This window comes from Haliaeetus albicilla, chromosome 1 (assembly GCF_947461875.1).
Source record: "Haliaeetus albicilla chromosome 1, bHalAlb1.1, whole genome shotgun sequence".
Classification (NCBI taxonomy): Eukaryota; Metazoa; Chordata; class Aves; order Accipitriformes; family Accipitridae; genus Haliaeetus; species Haliaeetus albicilla.
The window spans coordinates 27,670,770-27,692,127 of record NC_091483.1 but is presented as its reverse complement, the minus strand read 5'-3'; the positions used below and the strand labels follow the sequence as shown (position 1 = coordinate 27,692,127).

The following is a 21,358-nucleotide window of genomic DNA, read 5'->3' as shown; positions in this document are numbered from 1 at the left end:
TAAAAACAAGAAATCTTAAAAAAGTGTTCCACAAAGTTGCAAGATTGTAGTAAAATAGCTTTATCAGTCTGGAAAGCAACTTGCTTTCACTGGCAGCCTGAGATAAGCCATTCCAGTGCACATAAAGCTTAAAAACCACCGGAGTTTCAGACTGTTGAGCAACAATTGATTTTAGATTGAAATTATTGCAGATGTTTTGAACGACATAATCTCTTCCTCAGGGTGACCCAGTTTCAGGTGAAGGTTGTTTGTAAATTACTTTCAGAAAATTGTCAGGCATGGCACAGGATTTATATTAACCAAAATAACAGAAGTCCTGTTTGGAAGACACACATGACGAAAAGCACAAGCAGTCAATACTTCTTAACCAGAAATAAGACTCAGGTCAGAAAGAGAAGGCACGAAGCTATGATAATTATATGTTTAAAGAAGTTACTGATTACAGAATTCTCAGCTAGACCAGTAACATTTAAGTCACACCAGGATTGTCTCCCATCCTCATTCTTTTTTCCCTTAGTAGTCAGTTTATGATATGCTTTGGATTAATCTCACAATATTCAAGCATGCCACTGTTGACATGCAAAATATTGCAGACATCAACATTAAAAAAAACAAACCATCAAAACAAAAAACAAAATCAAACTTTTCAGAAACACTGTTCTACCAAAACATTTCCTACCAGAGTATCAAAGCTGTCAAACTATAATCAGCAGAAAGCATGTACACAATAACACCACAGATTTTAGTGACTTGATTTTATTATATTAACAGATATGTATTATGAGAACTAATGTGTTCTTACACATGACCTCAGCAAAAAGTATTTCAACTGTCAGTAAATCAGCTGGTTCAAGATAAATTGGAATATATAACTTAGAACCACTCAAGAAAAAAAAAAAAAGGAAGAAATGACCTTAGGCAAGAAAATAAGTTAAATATTAATGAATCTATATTTAACTAAGACATACAGCTAATAGATGGGGGAGGAGTGAAAGGGGAGAGAGACAATCTTTTAGTTTAGCACTCACCTTTCAGTCCATCTTAAGATATCCAGTTAAATCTAATCTGAGCATTTGAAATGACAAAGCATATAGACAGAAAATGAAAAAACCCATACCGTAAGGAATGGCCTAATTAAATTTCTTATAAATTGAAAAATACAGCAGCAATTGCATTGTACATACTAAGCTGAAAAGTAACACAAAAGCAAAATTTTGAAATCTGGACACATGTTCAAGGGTATACAGCGATAGACAGAATTTGTGACAATAACATTTAGAGAAATCAGAGCTTCATCCATGACAGCTCACTCAACTTCTGAGAGACTGATTTATGCAACTATGAATTTAGCCTCAGCCTGCTTGCTGCCATATCCTAGACTACTGTTAACCTCTGTAAACTCTGTAGTTGTGGAGACTGCCACACTCAACAAGACCTTTTAAGCTTAAATGCTCTTCCAAACTTGATTCTGTCATTCAGTTCTTCTGAAAAAGAATTACTTCTGTTTAAATGAATTATGAATTATTGAATTGCACATGTGGTGTTCAAACAGAGCCCACTAAATCTATAGTTAGCCCAGGAATTACCCAAAAGTCAGAGCTACCTTAAGAAAGACCACACGATTAAAACAATGTCACCTCTTAACCAAGACCTGTATTATGTTAGTAAGATCCTGGGTTGGAGAGAGGGAATTAATGCAAGAATGTAAGTATGTTCTGGGAGCCGTAGCAAGAATGTAAGTATGTTCTGGGAGCAGTAGCCTTCCAATTCATGTGTTATGTAAATATTAGTCCATCACAAACGGAAACACATCTTTCAGTTGACAGGGCTTACTCAGTTCAAATGTATTCTACTGTCTCACGAGGAACTTGCTCAGAAAGACGACCCAAACTTCATGGTTAACTGCAGGGTTGTTTTTTTTTTATCCCCCCCAAATATGCAACACTTGCTTGTATGGATAGGTCAACCACCTCCCACTGAACAGGAAGACAGAACTTCTGCACAACAACCATGCAGCCTCCAATCCTATTTTGAGGGTTCTTCTGAAAGTTTTACATTTCAAATGGAAACTGATTTAACACAAAGCAATTCCAATGGCTTCTATACCTCTTTCCCTAATCCTTTTACATTAGTTGGTTCCACAGCAAAAGTTCAATTATTTTTGAAAAGAAAACAGGCTGGTACCAGCATCAAAGTGGAAAAGCACTGTTCAGAACAGCACTAAATTTTTTCCACTAGGAAATCCCTATCAACTGGATTGTTTCTATACATGGCATGTCTACAAACAGTCACTTATGAATTATTTAAAATCATTCTAATTTCACAAGTACTCCAAGCTTCACCTGGAAATAACAAGTTCATCCAATTTTTGCTGATGACAGCAAAAAGACTTCTACTGACTTCATCAAGCTGTAGTTAAGACCTACACACTCTGACAGTGTTTGCCTAAAACTACCATGACTTCAAAACACATGTAAGGTCTGTAGTATATATTCACATGTAAGCACATACTGTCTTCAGCAACACACTGGGGAAAACAGAGAAAGAGGGAAGAAATACTTTTTTTCTGTACCTGGCAAGTCTGAAAAAAGGAGAATGCATTCATTGAATCCATTAGCCAGAAGACGATCCCTCAGCTGTTGAAGTATTGCAACTCCAATACAGAATGGAAAGGACGAATTTCCAAGCAGCAACGTATCCCACAGGTGAAAAATTTTGTGCAAAGGAAAGACATCTGCATGATGAACAAGCACAATAAAAAAAAAAAAGCCATAAGCATACAAGTTGATAAAAACATATACATACACTCATAAGGAGTTGCCTATATACTTTTTTCCCCTTCTATCTTAGCATTATTTCTTTTTGATTTGGGAGCAAAAAAGACTCAATCTGTTTAGAAACAGGTTTGTCTTCACATGCAGTTTGATTATTCTGGAAATCATCAGTGTATTCTTTCATTATTAAAAACTTAGAAATGAGCAGGTTTTCATATCTCAAACACAAAATTAGGCAATTTATTTTTCTTTTGGTATGGTGCAATTATGCATTAGGACATGCATATCAGTTTTTTCAATAGTATGAAGACATTAATGAGTTAATCAATAAGCTCAACTACTTAAAATTAGACAAAAAAATGAGCAGAATAGAGCAAAAACTGGCAGAATAAAGGAAAGACAAGGAGAAGGGCCTGTTAAATATAGCAACATTTTACATATAAAGCTGAAAATGGCTCTCCTAAAATAAGCTATCCTCCAACTAAATAGTTCTAACATTTTATTGCAATTCATTGCCCGGGAAACCATCTTCTTGGTTTTCCAAAGGTGGTGATTGTCACAAAAGTTTTAGAAAAATGGACAACTGCAAGAACCAGTGCTTTACAGTAAAGATCTTTAGAAATTGCAATCAAGAATCTCACATTAAATTCTTTGATATTTCATCAGAGAAATAATCCATCAGCTCTTTTCATCCTGCCACTTTTTTTTTTAAAAATTCAAAGACCGTCAATGTTGACATGACATGAAAAAAAATCACAGAGATCTTTAAGAAGATTTTTAATTGCTTTCTGGACTTGCTTTATTAACTTTGTCCTCTTTCATTAAAAGCTCACCAAATTATAAAGCTCTTTTTCTTCCTACCATACATGCAAAAATGTCATAGTAAACATGCTAGTACAATAACAATGTGTTGAAGTGCAATAAAAGAAGCTTGTTTTGTTGGTCTTCAAAACCAAAGTTACTCTCTTTCTTATGTTAATTGAGTGAGGTCAGCTGAAGGTGGTGAGGTTTGGTTTTGTTGTTTTAACTATTATTATAACTTTTTCCAGTAGAAAACAGCTTCCTTTGCACAATCCCTAAATACCACATGTGTAAAATAATCCAGTTCAAATTTAACATAATACTTTTTAAAAAAATAAGAAAATGCTAATTATTGTTAAATCAGGGCAGAAAGTATGTGACAGGCACTGCTGAGACTCAAACCACAACACACGTCCTTGCAAATTACAAGTGACTTAGTAAATGATAGACACATCACACCAATTAGGAAGGCTTTAGCTGAAAAAGTGAGGAAAAACTATGCTTAAGAAATATAAGAACATTTAATCAAAGAAAAAGAATGCATACTCACGTGTAAACATTGTAAGAAACCAAGGAATAGCATAAAGCTGCAAAAGGTGGTGATGGGGGAGGGGAGAAAAAAAATGTTTTAAGAGCTAAAGTTTGTGACAATTGTCTACTACATCAAAAATTGCCTAGCTTGGCATGAATGTATTTAAAATGGGAAATAACTGCAGTGGCAGAACCACTATCACACAACTTTTCACCTCCCAGAGAAGCTTTTTCCTCCCCCAAGCCCCCATTCTGATCTCTTCAAAATTACTACATTGAAAACAATGACAAAAACAACCACCACCCTCACTAGGCTTATGCTTGCAAAAAATAACCCCCAAAGTCTTAAAGAACTCAAAAACCTGCTCTATTAAACTGTCACATTTCTTACCTTGCATATATATACCGCTAAGTAAAAATTAGCAAAGGATACCTGAACAACCATAAAACAACTTGATTCAGTATATCTTTTTGACTATAGAAAAACCCGGTTCTATATAAATAATTAAAATTCCAAATCACAATTTCCAGCAGAAAAATTAACCATATCTACCTTTTTCTCCTGTGTTGGTATTTATTAAAATGTATACTTGTCAGTGAAAGGTGGTAAGAATGGTTTCATTCTCAAAAGCATACAGTGTCAGTTACTAACACCTTAAGCATTTATGTAGTTCTACTGTGACCTTTAAAAGCAGGTGTCATCTGAAGAATTTGAGGCTGCTTCAGCACTTATACTGCTACAAGACTGTCTAAGAACTTGTGCTGCTGTGATGGCTCCAGAAAACCTTTAGTTTCTGCAAATTTTAATACTCATGACATCATATAGAGAAAATTCAGTATGCATTAGAAGAGCTAAACCTTTTTGACACCTTAAGAGTTTCTTAACTTTCAGTGAAGTATTTATCATGTTGAAGGCAACAGAACCTATTTTCTTGAAACATGGAACTGCACAGAAAGTCCCCACAAATTAGGAATGCAAGAGCGAGACGATTATTGTTAAATTTTACTCTGTTGCATAGCTCATGTGCTCTGTTTTCCACTTCTGAAGATTTACAGTTAGACATAAAGCTTAATATATTACTTTTTAGCTCATAAAAAGTGCAAATTAGTTGTCCTATTAAGCTTTCCCTGGAAGTAAGCAAATGAGAAGCAGAAAGCATAATCGATATTATGTTAATAAATTACTACTTATTCCATAAACTCTTAACTGGGTTAGGGTACTGACTAAATGATGCACACATTTGCCGAAAAGCTCTTTAGCACAGCTCTCTAAATTTTATTCCTACATCTTCATCTGAGCATCTGATAGTATCTGAACCATAACTGTCCATAAAGCTAAAAAAGCTGCCATGATCAGACTGTACACCACTTCCAATATTCAGGAGGCTTTTATAAAGCTTGGTCTCCAACTTGCCAATTGATTTTAAGGGTTCAAAAACCAAAACAAATGCATTTCTATCACCATTTTCATCCTATAATATTTTCATACTATTTCTCTGAGTATATCTTTGTTATGCCTTCAACAGATGGCTCTCTACTGAATAGTAACATACCCTGTTCCCCGAAATATCCCCTACAGTGGCTGTGATCAGCTAATACCTGTTTACCTGCTTGCTTGTACGCAATATCTTGCTCTTCATGCAGTAGGAAAACAAACATTCCTAATAGCCTGAGGCTCCTCTTTGCTTGTAGGTACCATATTATGCTGACGTCATTTTGAACTACATTACTTCCTTGATATTTAAAAGCAACTATTTCCTCCTTTTCATAGATTTCATTAAAATATTTTACCAAAGCAGATCCACACTTCCTCCTAATTTCACAAACACCTCTATCTTGTATGCACCTACATAGATATATACAATATACAAAATCTGAAACGTTGAACAGATTGTTAAAAGGTAACCACAAGGCAAAACACTGCTTTGCTCTAAACCATCCTCACCAAACCTATCGACAGTGACATGAGAAGTAGGTCAAACTATTTAAGTAGAAGGTATCAGGCAAGTTTTTACTGAAGGGATTTTCCCCTCTGATTTTCATAAATATAATGTTCTAAGACAAGGAAGTCTTGGTAACCCTGAAGAGGTTATGATTACTATTTATCAGCAAGCAAAGAAAAGCCACAACACTGGTGGTATTATTCCACCATGCAAATCAAATTGAGAAACACAGACAAAAAGAACTGCAGTGACGAAGTCTTCAAATAAATAGGCTACCAAATTCTTTTCGTTAAATGACTGCACTTTTAACATCTTATTAGTAAATACTGCCCTCTAGCAATCACCGGCTTGAACAGCATTGTGCCATGCTTCTGTACTGACGAGCTGCTGTTAGAGAGGTTTTCAACCCTTCACTACTGAACCCTGAAACATAACGGCGTTGTGTTTTTAGTTGACACTTAACTATGTAGTTGGGAAGCATACCTAATATTTAATCAAAGTCGCTTTTGAACTGCTGGAACAGCCTGAGAACAAGTCACATTAAAATAAGAGCTTATAAAACCAATACTTTATTTTTTAGAGTAAGCTTTTGATCAGCAATGCCATAATTATCATTTTGCTTTGCTAGTAAAATACAAGCTCTTTAGTGCTTTTAAGTAACGACTTGGACATTTCTTATACATGAAGAACACAGCAGTCCCCTAACATCAGTTCCCATTCAAACAATCTGAATACATCCACAGCTTTTTTTAGTTACAATTGAAATCTCTTGTCCTTAGACTTGGCTTCATTCTTTATCTTTCCATTATCCCTAGCTAAAGCTCCCTTTCCAACAGTGCTCCGCTATGACAAATTCTGTTCAGTACCTGAACTTGGAAATGCAGTTCATTGTTTTTCAACGGGGTGAAGATGTTTACTCGCACATCGTTAGATGGGCATATTTTGAAAAGAGTGCATCTCCCGTTAGACATTCAAAGCTCTTGGAGATATTGGCTCAAATCTCAATTAAAACCTTTTCTCTAAAGATTTTGTAATTGCCCATTACTACTGTCTGGATTGTTTCATTATTTGACTGTTCCTCCAGAAAATGAGAGCTTTACACACTTGTGTCTATAGAAAATTGAGATTTCAGTTGTAAAGATAAAAGTTTTAAAGAAATTTAGGCTCAGGGGATTTTGATTCTAAAGATATTTTAGGAGGAATAGCAAGGTGAAAATGAGTGTTAATGTTTGTTGGTGGGGATGGTAAGGAGTATTAAAAGATATACACAAGGTTCTTGCTCTGTGAAAAGTCTGTAAGAATCAAATGGCTGTCATGTGTGATCCAGGTGCACCTTATGAACACAGTGAAGCTATGCACCTGGTTGCAGGATAATGAAAATTAATTATTTAAAATTGAAGGTTTGAGTTTTCAAAACATCAAAAATGCCAACATTCTTCACAAGTTCTTGTTCATTATGCATTTATGTAACACTTAAGTTTACCAAAAACCTCTAAGAAAATTAAAAAAACGCTAAGAAAGTTCACCCTCCACACCTCATAGAATTACAGAGCTGAGATCAAGGTTAAATACCTGTAGTTTTAAAGATAACAAACACAATAGGAGTAACCATTATTCTTGCATTTTTTTATAGAAGAATCCTCACTTGACCATCTGTCATTCAATGCAGTGTGTTATTTTAAACTGGTAAACTGTCATGTCTTCACCACTGTAAAAATCATTTACAGATGGATAACAAAAACCCTATGCTATAGCATGTATTTCACACTATTTTCAGTGTTCAAGACTTATGTTGGAGCCTTTCCTTCTCAAAGCTGAAATCACACTTACAGGAATACAGGAACTACCACTGTCAATGGCAACGTGGGCAAGTATTCTACTTCCAATAGCAAGTAGCAAATTTGCTTCAGGAGAACATACTAAAAACCCTGCAATGGACAGTTGTAAAACAGTTTGTCTGCCATGCTAATGTGCTTTCTACACACTTTAGGCAGGCACTAGCTTAAATGACAACAGAAAGGATTCAGAAAAGGTATCATATATTTCTTTTCTTGTTGAATTGTCCAGTAACAATGCCAGATGTTGAAGATCTGTTAAGTAATCCAATCTTTCTTTCCAAGCTTACTAAACTAAAAGACCATTTGACATAGCTACACAGAAATGTGGTCAAACAAAGAATGAAAGAATGATTCTCAGCTAAAAGGATGATCCTCAACTAAAAGAAATCCTTTTCACACTTGCCCCCCACTCCCAATCACAACCCCCTTCCTCCCCCCTCCACCGCGGTCATCCTCACCAAGCAGAGTGAACCCCAGCCCCCCCTGCACAGCACTGCCACTCAACCAACATATAAAATGATTTGACCTTTGCAGGGAGAGAAACCTCTCCCTTCCTGCATAGACCCCCCCCTTCCTCCTGAGTACCAAAACTTGAAGACCCTGATTGCTTTCTTAAAAGTACTTTAAAGGAGAATTCGTTTGTATTTTTTATTTACATTTTATATTTTTGTACATGTTGTTAGGAGGTCCGCCATTTTTAAGTGATCTTGGATTGACCAAAAAGGAGGCTTTGAAGTGTGTATCTCTTGTTACTTATCTCTGACTTGTAGTGTCACCAGGCCCAAACAATTATCTCAAAGGAGAATAAAATAAAATCTTGTAAAAAAAAATTAAAATTACAAAAATGCAAAAAAAAAAAGTTTACAATCTTATTCTGAGTATTCCAGTAACTTTTTTTGTGTACTTTAGCTGTACCATAGATCATGGTTTGTATGAGGTGGCAAGGCCAAAGATAAAAAGGTTTTTTTCTTTTTTTATTTTTCCTGTCTATGAAGTTGCTAGTTTTTTGGTGGGTTTTTTTGTTGTTGTTGTTGTTTTTTGTTTAGTTTGGGGGGGGCGGGGCTGTTTGATGTATGTGTGAAACAATGTTGTCCAACAATAAACCAGAATTTTGTTTTGCTGAGTTGTCCTAACAAGGCTGCCTCCAAATTGCTGCTTTTGGTTTTAATTTTCATTTGTTAAGAAAAAAATTTTTTTGCTCTCTACAGCTTCCTAAGGAGGGGAAGTAGAGAGGAAGGTGCTGATCTCTTCTCCCTGGTATCTAGTGATAGGACACGTGGGAATGGTCCAAAGCTGCACTGGAGGAGGTTTAGACTGGACATTAGGAAGCATTTCTTTACCAAGAGGGTGGTCAAACACTGGAACAGGCTTCCTAGAGAGGTGGTCGATGCCCCAAACCTGTCAGTGTTTAAGAAGCATTTGGACAATGCCCTTAACAACATGTTTTAACTTGGTCAGGCCTGAATTGGTCAGGCAGCTGAACTAGATGATCATTTTATGTCCCTTCCAACTGAAACAGTCTATTCTATAAAACCCTGATCTTGCAACTTCATGTAGTGTCTTCAAAATACATACACACATACTTAGCTTCAAACCTATATGGTGCCTAGACATTTAATCATATATTTAAATGCTACAGAAAGGTGCAAAAAATGTTTTGACTAGGGATGCAAAGAGAATGCAGACTGAGTCCAATTTTTAATATTAGATTCTACCCACCTATATGCACCTACACAAACAAAATTTGAAGAATGATCACTTTCCTCACAAGATAAAAATACCAGCAAGAAATTTTTCCCCAGATTCACCACTAGGTAATCATGTAACAGAACAGAGATAAAGTACTTCAGTTGCAGGATTTTTAATTCAGTTAGATGAAGCCCTGTTACTGACCCCTGCACATTGCCAAAACCAAGCTAAGGTATCTACCTATGACAGCAGCTCCAGCACAAAGATATTAAGTAACTGCAGCCTGACTTTGTCATCTCTGTTAATGGCCAGCTGACAACTGTGTCCAGCTTCCATTATTTGCAGTTGAAAGCTCTTTAGAATAATTTATGGCTATAGTTACCCTTTTAGTAAGGTAGCACACTTGTTTTTCTTCAGTTCAAAACAGTCTGTTGTTGATGTCAGAATTAGTCAGTAAAATATAGAACATGTTATAAAACAATACATAGCATGGGGGAGATTATAAACTTTGGGAGAGTGAGCAAAGAAGAACTGTAAGATTCACTGTATATATCCCCCTATTTATATGTAAGTCACATAGCCACAGCAATGTACTTAATCCAGGCACCACATCAACTAACAATATTCACAACTATTCAAGCTTCAGCAGTGTTCAATATTCTGAGAGCTACGTGACCCGAAGCAAATGAGAAGGGTGCCAGGAAACACAATCTTTCCTGCAGCGGAGCCCGCATTTCAATGATGAAAGATTAATCAGGGTTTACTTTGATAGGATTAGTACTCAAGCACGAAACTCTGGTTCAGATCTCATTACTACAGTGCGTATCCTTCACCTTGATGGATCCTGTGCTGTCTTGTTACGGGTACAAAAATCACCTCTCTCACTAACCTAAAAGGCAAAACAACTTTTACTTCTAATAAAAAAAAATAATAAAAAAAAAGACAGATGATTATGTAAGGACAAGCTCTCTTCAGAGGTTAATGTTAATTTTAGAACTAGCATTTGTATTCAATGCAAGTTAGTTTTTTTTTTTTTTTAAATATACCTCTGTTCTGTAATTATTTATTACATTACCTAATCATCTCCAGACTGCAACACTTAAGAGACAAAGCTCACATTTGACTATGTGCTGTGGAATGACTAGCACAACACAAAAACTGAAATACAACAAAACAGGTGATTTTAAGCTATTCCATATGACTTGCACTTTGGAAGTTTTCAGTGGCGAATTATAACTGTATAAGCAGACACTAGGAGCTGCTGAAAGATCAGCTAACACCCAAGACAGGTTGCTACAAAACTCTCATGTAGATTAGTAGCAGAAATGGGGACCTGTAAGATGGTCAGGGAAATTACATCTCTACCTCTTCAGTGGGAACTGGTGTCCTGGACAAAATACACAAAGGAATTGCTTTGGTCATCCACAGGCTTTAACAAATAAATATCAAGTGCATTTACATAGTGATGCTGCAAAATCGATTCTCCCTCAGGAACCTGAATGTTGCTGTTACACATGCCCTTCATACCCCCAGATTTTTAGCCTTTCTACAGATGAACTTTCTCCCTTCTCCCTACCTTCCCTTCATCTTCCTCCCACCTGCCCTCTTCAGATGTGTGTTATCAGCAATACACATTGCCTTCTCAAACACCTCTCTTTGTAATGCAATACACTGGCTTTCTCTTCGGCTCATTTCAATGCCTCAGTATCTTTTAAATTTGTACCACTCAAACAACATTATTACATTAAAAACACCTCTACAAATGAAAGCATATATTTGTTTTTCCATTACAATATTTGTAAACAATGATAATGAGTATCTGCCAGTCCCAAAGACACACAAATTCGTCCAGGGATTGTGTACAACAAATGACTTTCAGAGGCTTGGCCTTGCTACTTCAACTTAAAGCCTTTCCTAATAAACATAAAGCATTTCTGATAAAATAAGCTTTATATTACTTATAGAAGAAATGCATATGAATTTCTTATTTATGAAATTTATATTTCTACATCAACATCTCCTGACTTCAATTTCCTTCCACTTTGTTTCCATCTGTTCTTATGACCAACCTGTAATTATCAAATTTCTAAATGTCAAAAATATCATGATATACACTGTATCAATTAACAATGTTCTCTCTATAGCTTTGCCTAAATCTACTTTTTAGAAACATCAGCCATCAACTTCAATAATGCTATAGTAGGAAGACAAGCATTTTTACAGACATTATCTTGGCTTTCTGGAATATACACGCCTCTCTAAACAAAAGAGGAAAGCTATTTACAGTGATAGCTAAAAGTGAAGCTCTAAGGAAGGCCTTGTTTTGCTTTTTCCAAAATAACCCTCCCTCTCTCCTACGTTTTGGCTGTGTTCTCAGTTTTCATTTTCCACCATCTTACAGACTTCTTCCAACAAAAGCATAAAACTTAGACACAAGTTATGCAGTTGTCCAATGTTTCTGACAGACTCCAACATACGACTGCTAAGCATTTTCCAAGGTCTCACATATCTACAGATTCACCATCACTTGCAGGTTTTTTTTTTTATTACTTGCAGATTGATGTCTTTTGTGTTAACCAATGGCATTTAATCAGTTTGCAGAAATTTTGCTATTAGTAATTTATGACCACATTAATTTTTGCGTATTAATCCACACTTTAAAAATAAAATTATATACATCTTTTAAGATGAATCTGTAAGTTATAAATAACTGACCAGTAGTATTTTATTGTATTTACCATGCCAACAGAATGGGACAGACTGAGGTATGTAAAACAACAATCAAAACTTTATCATTTTATCAGCATACTTGGAAAGGTCCATTAATATGAAAGCTTCACTTATGTCAAACTGCTGCTGAAACAGTCTGCAAAGGCATCTCAACCTAGTTACCCTCATTTTCCATTTTTTACTTCCTTTGAACAATACTTATAAGAACCCTTAGCACTTACATCTGGAATAAAACCAATTTCATTAAGGTGGTTACTCAGCTCTGGATCATGGAATGCAATCATCTGGGAAAACACCGTCAGATATTCTGAAATGACAAGCATATTCAAGATCATTGTCAGAAACACAAGCCACCACATACTACTAGCTCACAACAGAGCTGTAGAAAAGGAAGAATTTTAATTTTTTAAAATTTTTTTTTTAAACCTACAATAAAACAGCAAGTGAATACCTCTACTGTCCTCCTTGTCACCATTATATTCAATACAGAAGAAGAAATATTTCATTTCTCTTTCTTAGTACTTCGCAATTTGGATTTTCAACAATCCAAATACTTAGTTCATACTTATGTTGTGATGTACGTTTGATGTGCAAAGCTAGACTTTTCAGTATGAGTACGAACCACAAGATATTGATGGAAGCAAATTAGAACAAGATCATTCCAAGGATTTTTAGGACCCAAACTGTTTTAGTGATACGCAAAGTTTATACTCTTTAAATTATACACTGTGTGGTTTCTTTTCTACAAAGTTAAATTCTGTAATCTAGAAGTTGAGGTTTTAAGACAATAGGGCTTTAGGGTTACCATTTCCATGATCAGTAACATCTTAATTTGTATTTTTTGGATCAGATAAGAAATACTTATTGTAAAAGATAAAATTTATTACATCTTCAGCATAGCATATTAAGCTGACGGGTACAATTTAATTAAGTTGTCTAAATAACACTTGCTTTTAATTGGAAGAGAAGCAGACAGCAGAACACAGACACCGACAGTTTTCTCTCTCTGTTCTGCCCCTCTCCCAGTTTTGTCCACACTATCATATGCTTTGTTAGAAGGAAGATGAAGAGGCAATAACATAGCAGTTTTGTAACACATGGCAATTCCTTTTCCTCCATGCTCCCCAGAAGAGAGTAATTAGGGTCCCGACAGCTAGTTGAGGGGAGGAAGAGAGACAGAGAATGTGAACCCTGCTCCCAGATCAGAACATGCTGACATCTCAATGCTCCACAGACTACTGTCCCCAAATATAAGCCCCCAAACACCAAGTCCACACAGCTGCACAAATCAGCCACCTAGAGTTGTGACTGCTTCCTTTAAAGTCTATTGTAAGGATTAGATGCCTACTACTGTCTCTCTTGAGGACAGCAAATAACTCCCTATTACTCAGTTTGTCTTCACCCCTGAAGTGGCAAAATTAAATTTCAATTCCACTGCTAAGAAGCACAGAAGTGGCTCTGCTGGGATAATTCCACATATAGACACCTTTATTTAAAAATAGAAGTAGGTCTACACATTCAGTTGTTTATAGACCCCTATCTTACTTAAATCTTGATTACCTGCACTCAAGTCAACTCCTCTCAGGTTAAGCCAGCAAGTTAAGAACAGTCACTCTGTAAAATAATTCTGTTTGGACTACAAATTTTAAAAGCTGATTCTGCCTCGGGAAGACTGATAAACAATGCTCTCACTGTAAGAACACAAGGGAAACAAGCCACAGTCCTACTGTAAATTATACTTGAAAGGATGCCTAATTCTCCAAGGTAAGTTGCAACAAAAATTAAGACCTCTTGAGTTGACTCCAGAATTTTACAACTTTTGCTTCAAGCTGCAAAGACAAAGCCACAGCACACTAAACCTCTTAGGTGGTTTCTGGTATCTTAGGAGTGCCAGCCTCTCCCCTCTGATACTGCATCTCTATTATGCCACAGATGCTCTGGCAGCACTCAGCTGGGGAGTTAAGTAGGTAAACAGACCTGTGCTGAGTTTTGTGTCACCAAGGCCAGACTGCTTTGGAGCTATTCACACATCTCATGTTTTCTCAGTTTCAAGTTGAAGTTACTCTTGCATTCTTGCATGTATTCACATGTATACAAGTTAAGGAGATATCTGAATCCATGCCTTAAATTCATACCACACTACATTATAGTCATTTTAAAAAAGTGCACCTCTAAGGTGCATCTTACATCAGTTTTATTTCACAAAACAGCCAGTAATCACAAGTCAGGTATAGCAAACCAGTAATCCTACACATTCAGCTGTATGCTGATGAAAACAATTTCACAATTAGCTTCCCTGAAGCACATTTATTTTAAAACTGAATACTCATGCCCATGATGGTTCTCTACAGATATACTACTGGCTGATAAATACCATCTTTATTTGACTAGCCAGTCTCATGAAATGTAATTATTGTGTGGGATTACATGGTTAATTAAGGGTCTACTGAAAACACACAAATCTTTTCAAAAATGTATCACTTGGGTCCAGCCAATTGCTGGTGGTTGGAATTTTATTATATGAAGTTTTGTTTTACACAATTGGGCATTCCACACCCAAACCCCTTCAACTGCTCTTGCTTCCTATTTCATTCAAGGAAATATGTTTGATATGATTAGAAAAAACATGTATCTTCATTGTATAGGACAAGCTCAGAAATGAGGTATGTTGAACTCTGCAGTTCGAAAGATTCCTTCTGTCCACCCCTACATGGAACACATAAAGAAGCTAAGAAGTTAAAATTGCAGTAGGCATTTTCAATGACATTCTTAGCACTTTCTTCCAACCCAATAATGCAGGGAAATTACACAGAATTTTCCTTTGAAACTGTATTTACCCATTGGTGTTTGACATACGACCCTAGAAAGGATTAAATCAGAATACTGAAAGAATCCTAAAATGTCCAGTATCCCCGAGTCCTTGATGATGCCAGATGTTGCACAGGAACTCAGAAACGCCTACACTACTTTGGTTCACAGAATCCTACTGACCTATATTTCTAACTTTGGCTGATACCTATTTTTGTACAGCCCCTCAGGAATAACATCAGGGAACTCTAAAGAGCACAAGTATTTTTTTATGGAAGAGTATACCCCCTTGAGAAAAGTCTTTGTAAAGCTATCAATCTTGAAGTCTAAAGCAGTTGTCTCCACAGGACAATCTGATATAATACACTTACTCTTTTCATCTTTAGACCTTTACTGCCCCTTTTTTTCCAGCAAGCACTCTTTCTTTACAGACAAAAGCATGCAAACAAGTTCTCTTGAATAGTTTTTCCAAACTATTATTTTACATATTCAGTTCATAACACCTCTTACCCATTGTCTTTTATAAGTAAACTCTCCTAATCACTGTGTTCTCTCCTTATGATAACTCTCTCCCTATTATCCAATATGTAACTGCTTTTACGTCTAATTATTTTTTGTTGATCAGTTCTTAATTTCCTTTCATTTTTTGAAGACAAAATCCAACAGACACAGTTTCTAAGTTGAGGAGTTGCACAAGTTATATACAAAAGAATTTCTTTAAAAGAAATACAAGGACAGCAAGCCATGCTGAAACCCAGTATTCAATAAACACTCATAACTGCTTGCAGTTAAACATTCATTACCACCTGTTGTTTGGTTTTTTTTTTTAAACTACTGATGGCTTTTCAAACAGCTTCTTTTGGTTTTTAAAAACTCTTGGCAAGACAAATTATCTTTCCAACACAGACTGTGCCAAGGTGGCTTTCTAGGTCTAGACAATTCCTTCTTCATGTTTCCATGAAATTTACAATTAATTTTCAAGTAGAATAGACATTTACCTCCTAGCTATTGTTTTAATTTCTTTGAGTTACCTATATAGCTGTTGAAGACTGAACAATGGAATGTTATTCCTCAGGGTTCTCCAACTCCTGTCCTGTATTGAATGACATTATCTTCTGTTTAGTAAGAAATACCCCTCAAATCCCTAACTCTCTGAATACCATAACTTCCATTTTCTGAGAAGTCCCTAGTTTGTACTGTTCCTCTTCATTTTCCCTCATTGTCAAAACAGCTCCTGTAACAGTATGATTTTGATCACCTGAAGGGTAGGTCTTTACAATCTAACTGGAAAGACTATTTCCTCATTTTACAACTTTGCATGATCAACTGACTCTTACCTTGGATATTACACAGAACATTTTTGGGGGAGGGGGGGGTTTGTGTGTCCTGGGTTCAGCTGGGGTAGAGTTCATTTTCATAAGAAGCTGGGAGGGGACACAGCCAGAATAGCTGACTCAAACTAGCCAAGGGGATATTTGATACCGTGTGACATCATGCTCAGTATATAACTAGGGGAGCTGCTCTGGGGGGTAGGAGGGAATGCAGCTCAGGAATGGGCTGGGCATCGGGTGCCAGGTGGTGAGCAATTGCATTGTGCCTCACCCGCTTCATAATTCTTTTATTAGTATTGTTGTTGTTATTATTTCTTCTCTCCTTGTGTCCTATTAAACTGTCCTTACCTCAACCCATGAGTTTTTACCTTTTTTAATTCCTATTCTCCTCCCCATCCCACCAGGGGTGGGGAGGAGTGAGCAAGCATCCACGTGGTGCTTAGTTACTGGCTAGGCCTAAACCACGACATTGTGTGCAGTTGGGTTTTTTCTCCTGCCTGAGTCTTTACCCACTTATTTTGTTCCTACTTTTCTTGCACAGCTATTGTTCTTATTTATCTAAAACAAAGCTTTGGAAAGAAATAGATGTATATTTCTACAGTATGATTCCAATTGTATTCCAATTTTACCAACACTTGAAAAAGTATATTTATATACCCAGAAATAATTCTACTTCTCTTAGGACCACAAAAAAATAAAGGGACTTACTTACCTTGAATAACATGAGAATTATCCTTCAGAAAGAAGTTATACAAATACTTGGGGATAAAAGCAGACATGCAGGCATATGCCAAAGCTGAAAAAAATAAAAAAATGGATGCAACTACAGAGGTAAAAACATAAGTACACCTAAAAAAGTTAATTACTAAGCAAATAATAAGCATAAATACTTAAATCAATCTATACACAAAAATTATTGTAGAACACATAAAAAGGGCACGTTTCTTATTAAAGAATTTTAAAAGCTCCTAAAAAAAGTCTCCTTCCATCACTGAGTAATCAATATAAAGCTGGCTCGACCTGATCTGCTCCCAGTTTATTTCCATACTTCTCAGTGACAAAGAAATGAGATGATGTTTGGAAAGCCATGGTAATGTTTGTGTCAAAAAGTCAAAGTCCCTGGATGAATAAAATTTTAGAAGACAATTTCAGACTACTGCATTATTGTAGTCTTCTGGGTTTTATTCTATAGAACTTACATCCAGTTTATGCCCCATTAGACTTGCATCTTGTCTCTTCAGCTCAGAGACTAAAGATAACAGAATTCAGAAGAAAAAAAAGAGTGGAATATAATTAAAAATACTGTCAAAAAGATGGACAAAAACATCTTAAATTTCTCAACGGCTCCTCATAAACATACCAATTCTAGATTAGAGGGTAAAAACTTAAGTGTTTATCCCCTTGATTAATTCCTGGGAACTTGGTTGAGAGACAATGCATTGTCATACAATTCTTAGCCATGGTGCTAGATCACAGATATAAAAAAGAAATACGGGTTTGTTGTAAACTGTGTAAAGACAATAAATATAATTTTGGAAGTTTCTTAGCAAAACATCAGATTTATAGCAAATATGACATAGGATCATGTTTTAAATGAATTCTGTGTTAGAACTTTTCTAGCATTGAAACCAATTTTTAAATATCCAAGCCAAATGTGTCCAATTAAGTTTGTAAACCAGCAGAAAAACTTTACATAATTCACTACTATTATACTTTGCTTCAATGGGAAGGAAACAACGCTCTACAATCAAACTGTATAGGAACATGTCCAAGAGCAAGAAAAATCTGTTGAAATATTTAAATTAGTATGCACAGTAGGCATAATAGGAGTCATTGTCCTAAGAAACTAGTTTTCCCCGGTACGGACCTTATAAAAAGAAAGCCAGGTACAAGAGAATAGAAGATTGGACTAGACCTATTCTTAACAAATCACATTCTCAGAAGATAAAGGCCACATATCCAAAGCTGGTCTGATAAGCTTTTAGGCATTTAAAACCACCATCAGCTTTTCTGAATAAAGCTAGTCTGACAGGTTAACAGCTAGGTTAACAAATAATGCATTCACATTAAACAAGGCAGAACTACAGCTTCACTGAAAAAGACAAGTACTAGAGAAGCATTTCTTGCTTTTCTGTAATCAAGGTGATTTGTGCTTTTTATTATATATTCATTATTGTACTTGGCAATAAACACAGGGTTTGAATCCCTGCTTGAAGAACACTACAACACATATGCTTTTCAAAACCCAACCGTTTCTTTTGACTTGTGGCAAAAAGAGCTTTAAAATTCCTCTGTGGCTACAGAAAGTTTCCATCCAGTGCAAAAGCACCCAGTGGGTGCACACATCTGTCTACTATTAGATACAGATGACAGACTGTGCTTCCCCTTCAACCCCAGCAGAAAAAGGTACTCACCTTCATTGTTAAAATTCAAGTACAGAAACGGTGCACAAAGAGAGTCAAGACCTAAAGAGAGAAAAGCCATGAATGGCATAAAGAGCTCATTTATTGTAATGCACAACATAAATTCATTAATCATGAAAATTTGCATACTTGATACTGATTATAATTCTGCAACGTCAGGCTTCACATGTAATGCTGAGAACCACTGTGAGATCAATGCACAAAACCAGAGAAGATTTTAAATTACTGAACTATAATGCTGAATTGATTATTGTGCCAAGGATTCCAAGAAATGCCATTTACCATCCCAAGAACTCCCTCAGTAACTTCTGCAGTTTTACCTTGGAACTGAACAGACTATTTTTTTTTTTTAAATAAAGTCACTGAAACTTAAGGAGAGTAAATATATAAGAAAGAGTGGAGCAATTTTGCATTACAAATTAAATATAAATCATTAGGAGCTAAATTTGCAATTACACACAGATTCATTCTTCAAAAGAAATAGAAATGAAAGCACTAAAAAAAAAATGCTTACATTATTGGTGAGGGGAAGCGGGGGAGGTAATTTTAAGTCAGCCGTAGCTTTCCAGTTAATTATCTGGCCTTGCCAACTAGTCAAACTCACCTTGCCAGTATACCAAATCAGGATGGGAAACAACCCAGGCCTTCAGTACACGTCTAAACTTTGCATGACCCTCTGGCGATGACAGCAATTCATCATACTGATGGCAACGAGGAATATCAACTTCAATCTGCACCACAGACAAGCATATAATATAAAGAGAAGTCAGAGTAAGTGTGGTAGCACTACAGCATTTTGCAACACTAGAGGTGGAAGTCAGGCAAAGAATGTAGGTCAGACCACCATTATAAACACAATCTGCTTCCTCCATCACTTGAAACCAAAACTTGAAGAGAACAGGGAACTATAGCCACCCTGTCCAAGGTTAAAAATAGAGATTTTTTTCTTTTTCCAGATTCATATTTTTAAAAGGGTTCTAACCCTTGAAAAAGACAGCAAATTACAGTTATAGTTTTTTTCTGATCCAAATTTGGACTCATTTCAGGTGCTAATATCACTTTGCTCTAAAGGATAATCAAATCAGAGTTCTCAGAACGTTGTACCCAATTTGATGGAAAATATTTCTTCACCCAGCCAAAAGGAACAGCTGTTGCTTGTGATGTCTTTTTATATCTGGCAAGACTTCTTGGAGAACCAAATTGCTCAAGAACCCCTTTCTGTGAAGCACAGCTCACCTTACAGAATCTCAGCGTATTCAGCACTATCTGGTACAAGGTCCAACAGGTACAACAAACATTTGATAAAAACAGGACTTTTAACAACACATCAGTAACATCGTTCACTACACTCTGCTGCTGCTACAGAAACAGTGATTCTGAAGTAGAAAAGGATTTCACTTCCTGCATGTTATGGGGAACCCTTTTAGTATTATCAGCCACATCTGGTGTAATAGGCAAATGACTGCGACTGGTGGGAAATATCTTTGCATTACTTCAAGTGACAATATTTAATAACACTGGAAGACTTACTTGTCTGTCTGTAGGAATTGGTGTGTCTTTATCAATGGCATCATATTTTGCTTGTATGGCACCCTAAATGTGGAAGAAGAATACTTGAATTTAGAAAGCACTTACTAACATAAATGCATATTACAATGTATACACCGATATACAGAATTTGACTGTTTTTGTTAGGTGCTTTAGTTAGCAACTTTTTTTTCCCCTGAAAAAAAGTCCCCAAAGTACAGACAATTCTGACAGCTGAATTTTAACAAAACCATCTTTATTCTGTTATGATTCAGGACATATAGACCATTCTGTGACCTCCTCAGTACAATATTCAGTGATTTTCAGTTGTTTATGCAGGAAGCTATGTACTTGACACAGTTTTCCATTTTCAAATTATGAGATGCTCTCAATTTAAATTCAGTGCTTACCTCAGCCACTGACAAATGGCTTTCAGCATCATCTCTGTAAAGACACTGAATTCAGCTGCCTGTTAATTAATATTGGTGTTACCAATATATACTACTCTTAAGTAGCCTGTCCTTGCATGAATCCCAAGACAGGCAGGCTAACAAGTCCATCTTAATGTTATGGGACAGGGAAACACCACCTGCACTGTAAGCAGATAAAGCACAAGAACTGACTTATCTCCCAAGACCCAGGCTACAACCCTGACCATTAGTTGTTCTTTAAACTTTACAGCTTTTTTCTTGGTCATATTATATCATACTCAGCAGATCACTTCCTAAGCTAAGTATCCTAAATAACCTGGGATGTGTTATCTACAAGAACCTCTTTGCTGTACTACTGCAGACTGCAAGCAGGGTAGATGCAAAAGCTGGATAGTCAAGCAGTCTCTGTGAGGAGTCCTTATTTCTGGGACATTTCTTGTCCTTTGTCCAAAAGGGTTACATTTAATTTATTTATTCTCCAGTCTTTGGAGGAAGTGCATTGATTGGTAGGTGAGAAAAATACATTTGATAT

General features: G+C 36.1%; 1 protein-coding gene across 4 annotated transcripts in view; it reads right to left on the bottom strand.

Moving 5' to 3' along the window:
• TBCK (TBC1 domain containing kinase) overlaps window positions 1–21,358 on the bottom strand; it is a 115,377-nt gene that overhangs the window by 47,445 nt on the left and 46,574 nt on the right. For all 4 annotated transcript variants that reach the window (XM_069783196.1, XM_069783189.1, XM_069783212.1 and 1 more), the window contains 7 exons: window positions 20,399–20,461; window positions 19,473–19,599; window positions 18,860–18,910; window positions 17,158–17,241; window positions 12,528–12,613; window positions 4,126–4,162; window positions 2,573–2,734 (listed from right to left, as the gene is read on the bottom strand). In XM_069783196.1, the coding sequence (XP_069639297.1) occupies window positions 2,573–2,734; window positions 4,126–4,162; window positions 12,528–12,613; window positions 17,158–17,241; window positions 18,860–18,910; window positions 19,473–19,599; window positions 20,399–20,461 (610 nt within the window). The remainder of the gene's footprint in view (window positions 1–2,572; window positions 2,735–4,125; window positions 4,163–12,527; window positions 12,614–17,157; window positions 17,242–18,859; window positions 18,911–19,472; window positions 19,600–20,398; window positions 20,462–21,358) is intronic.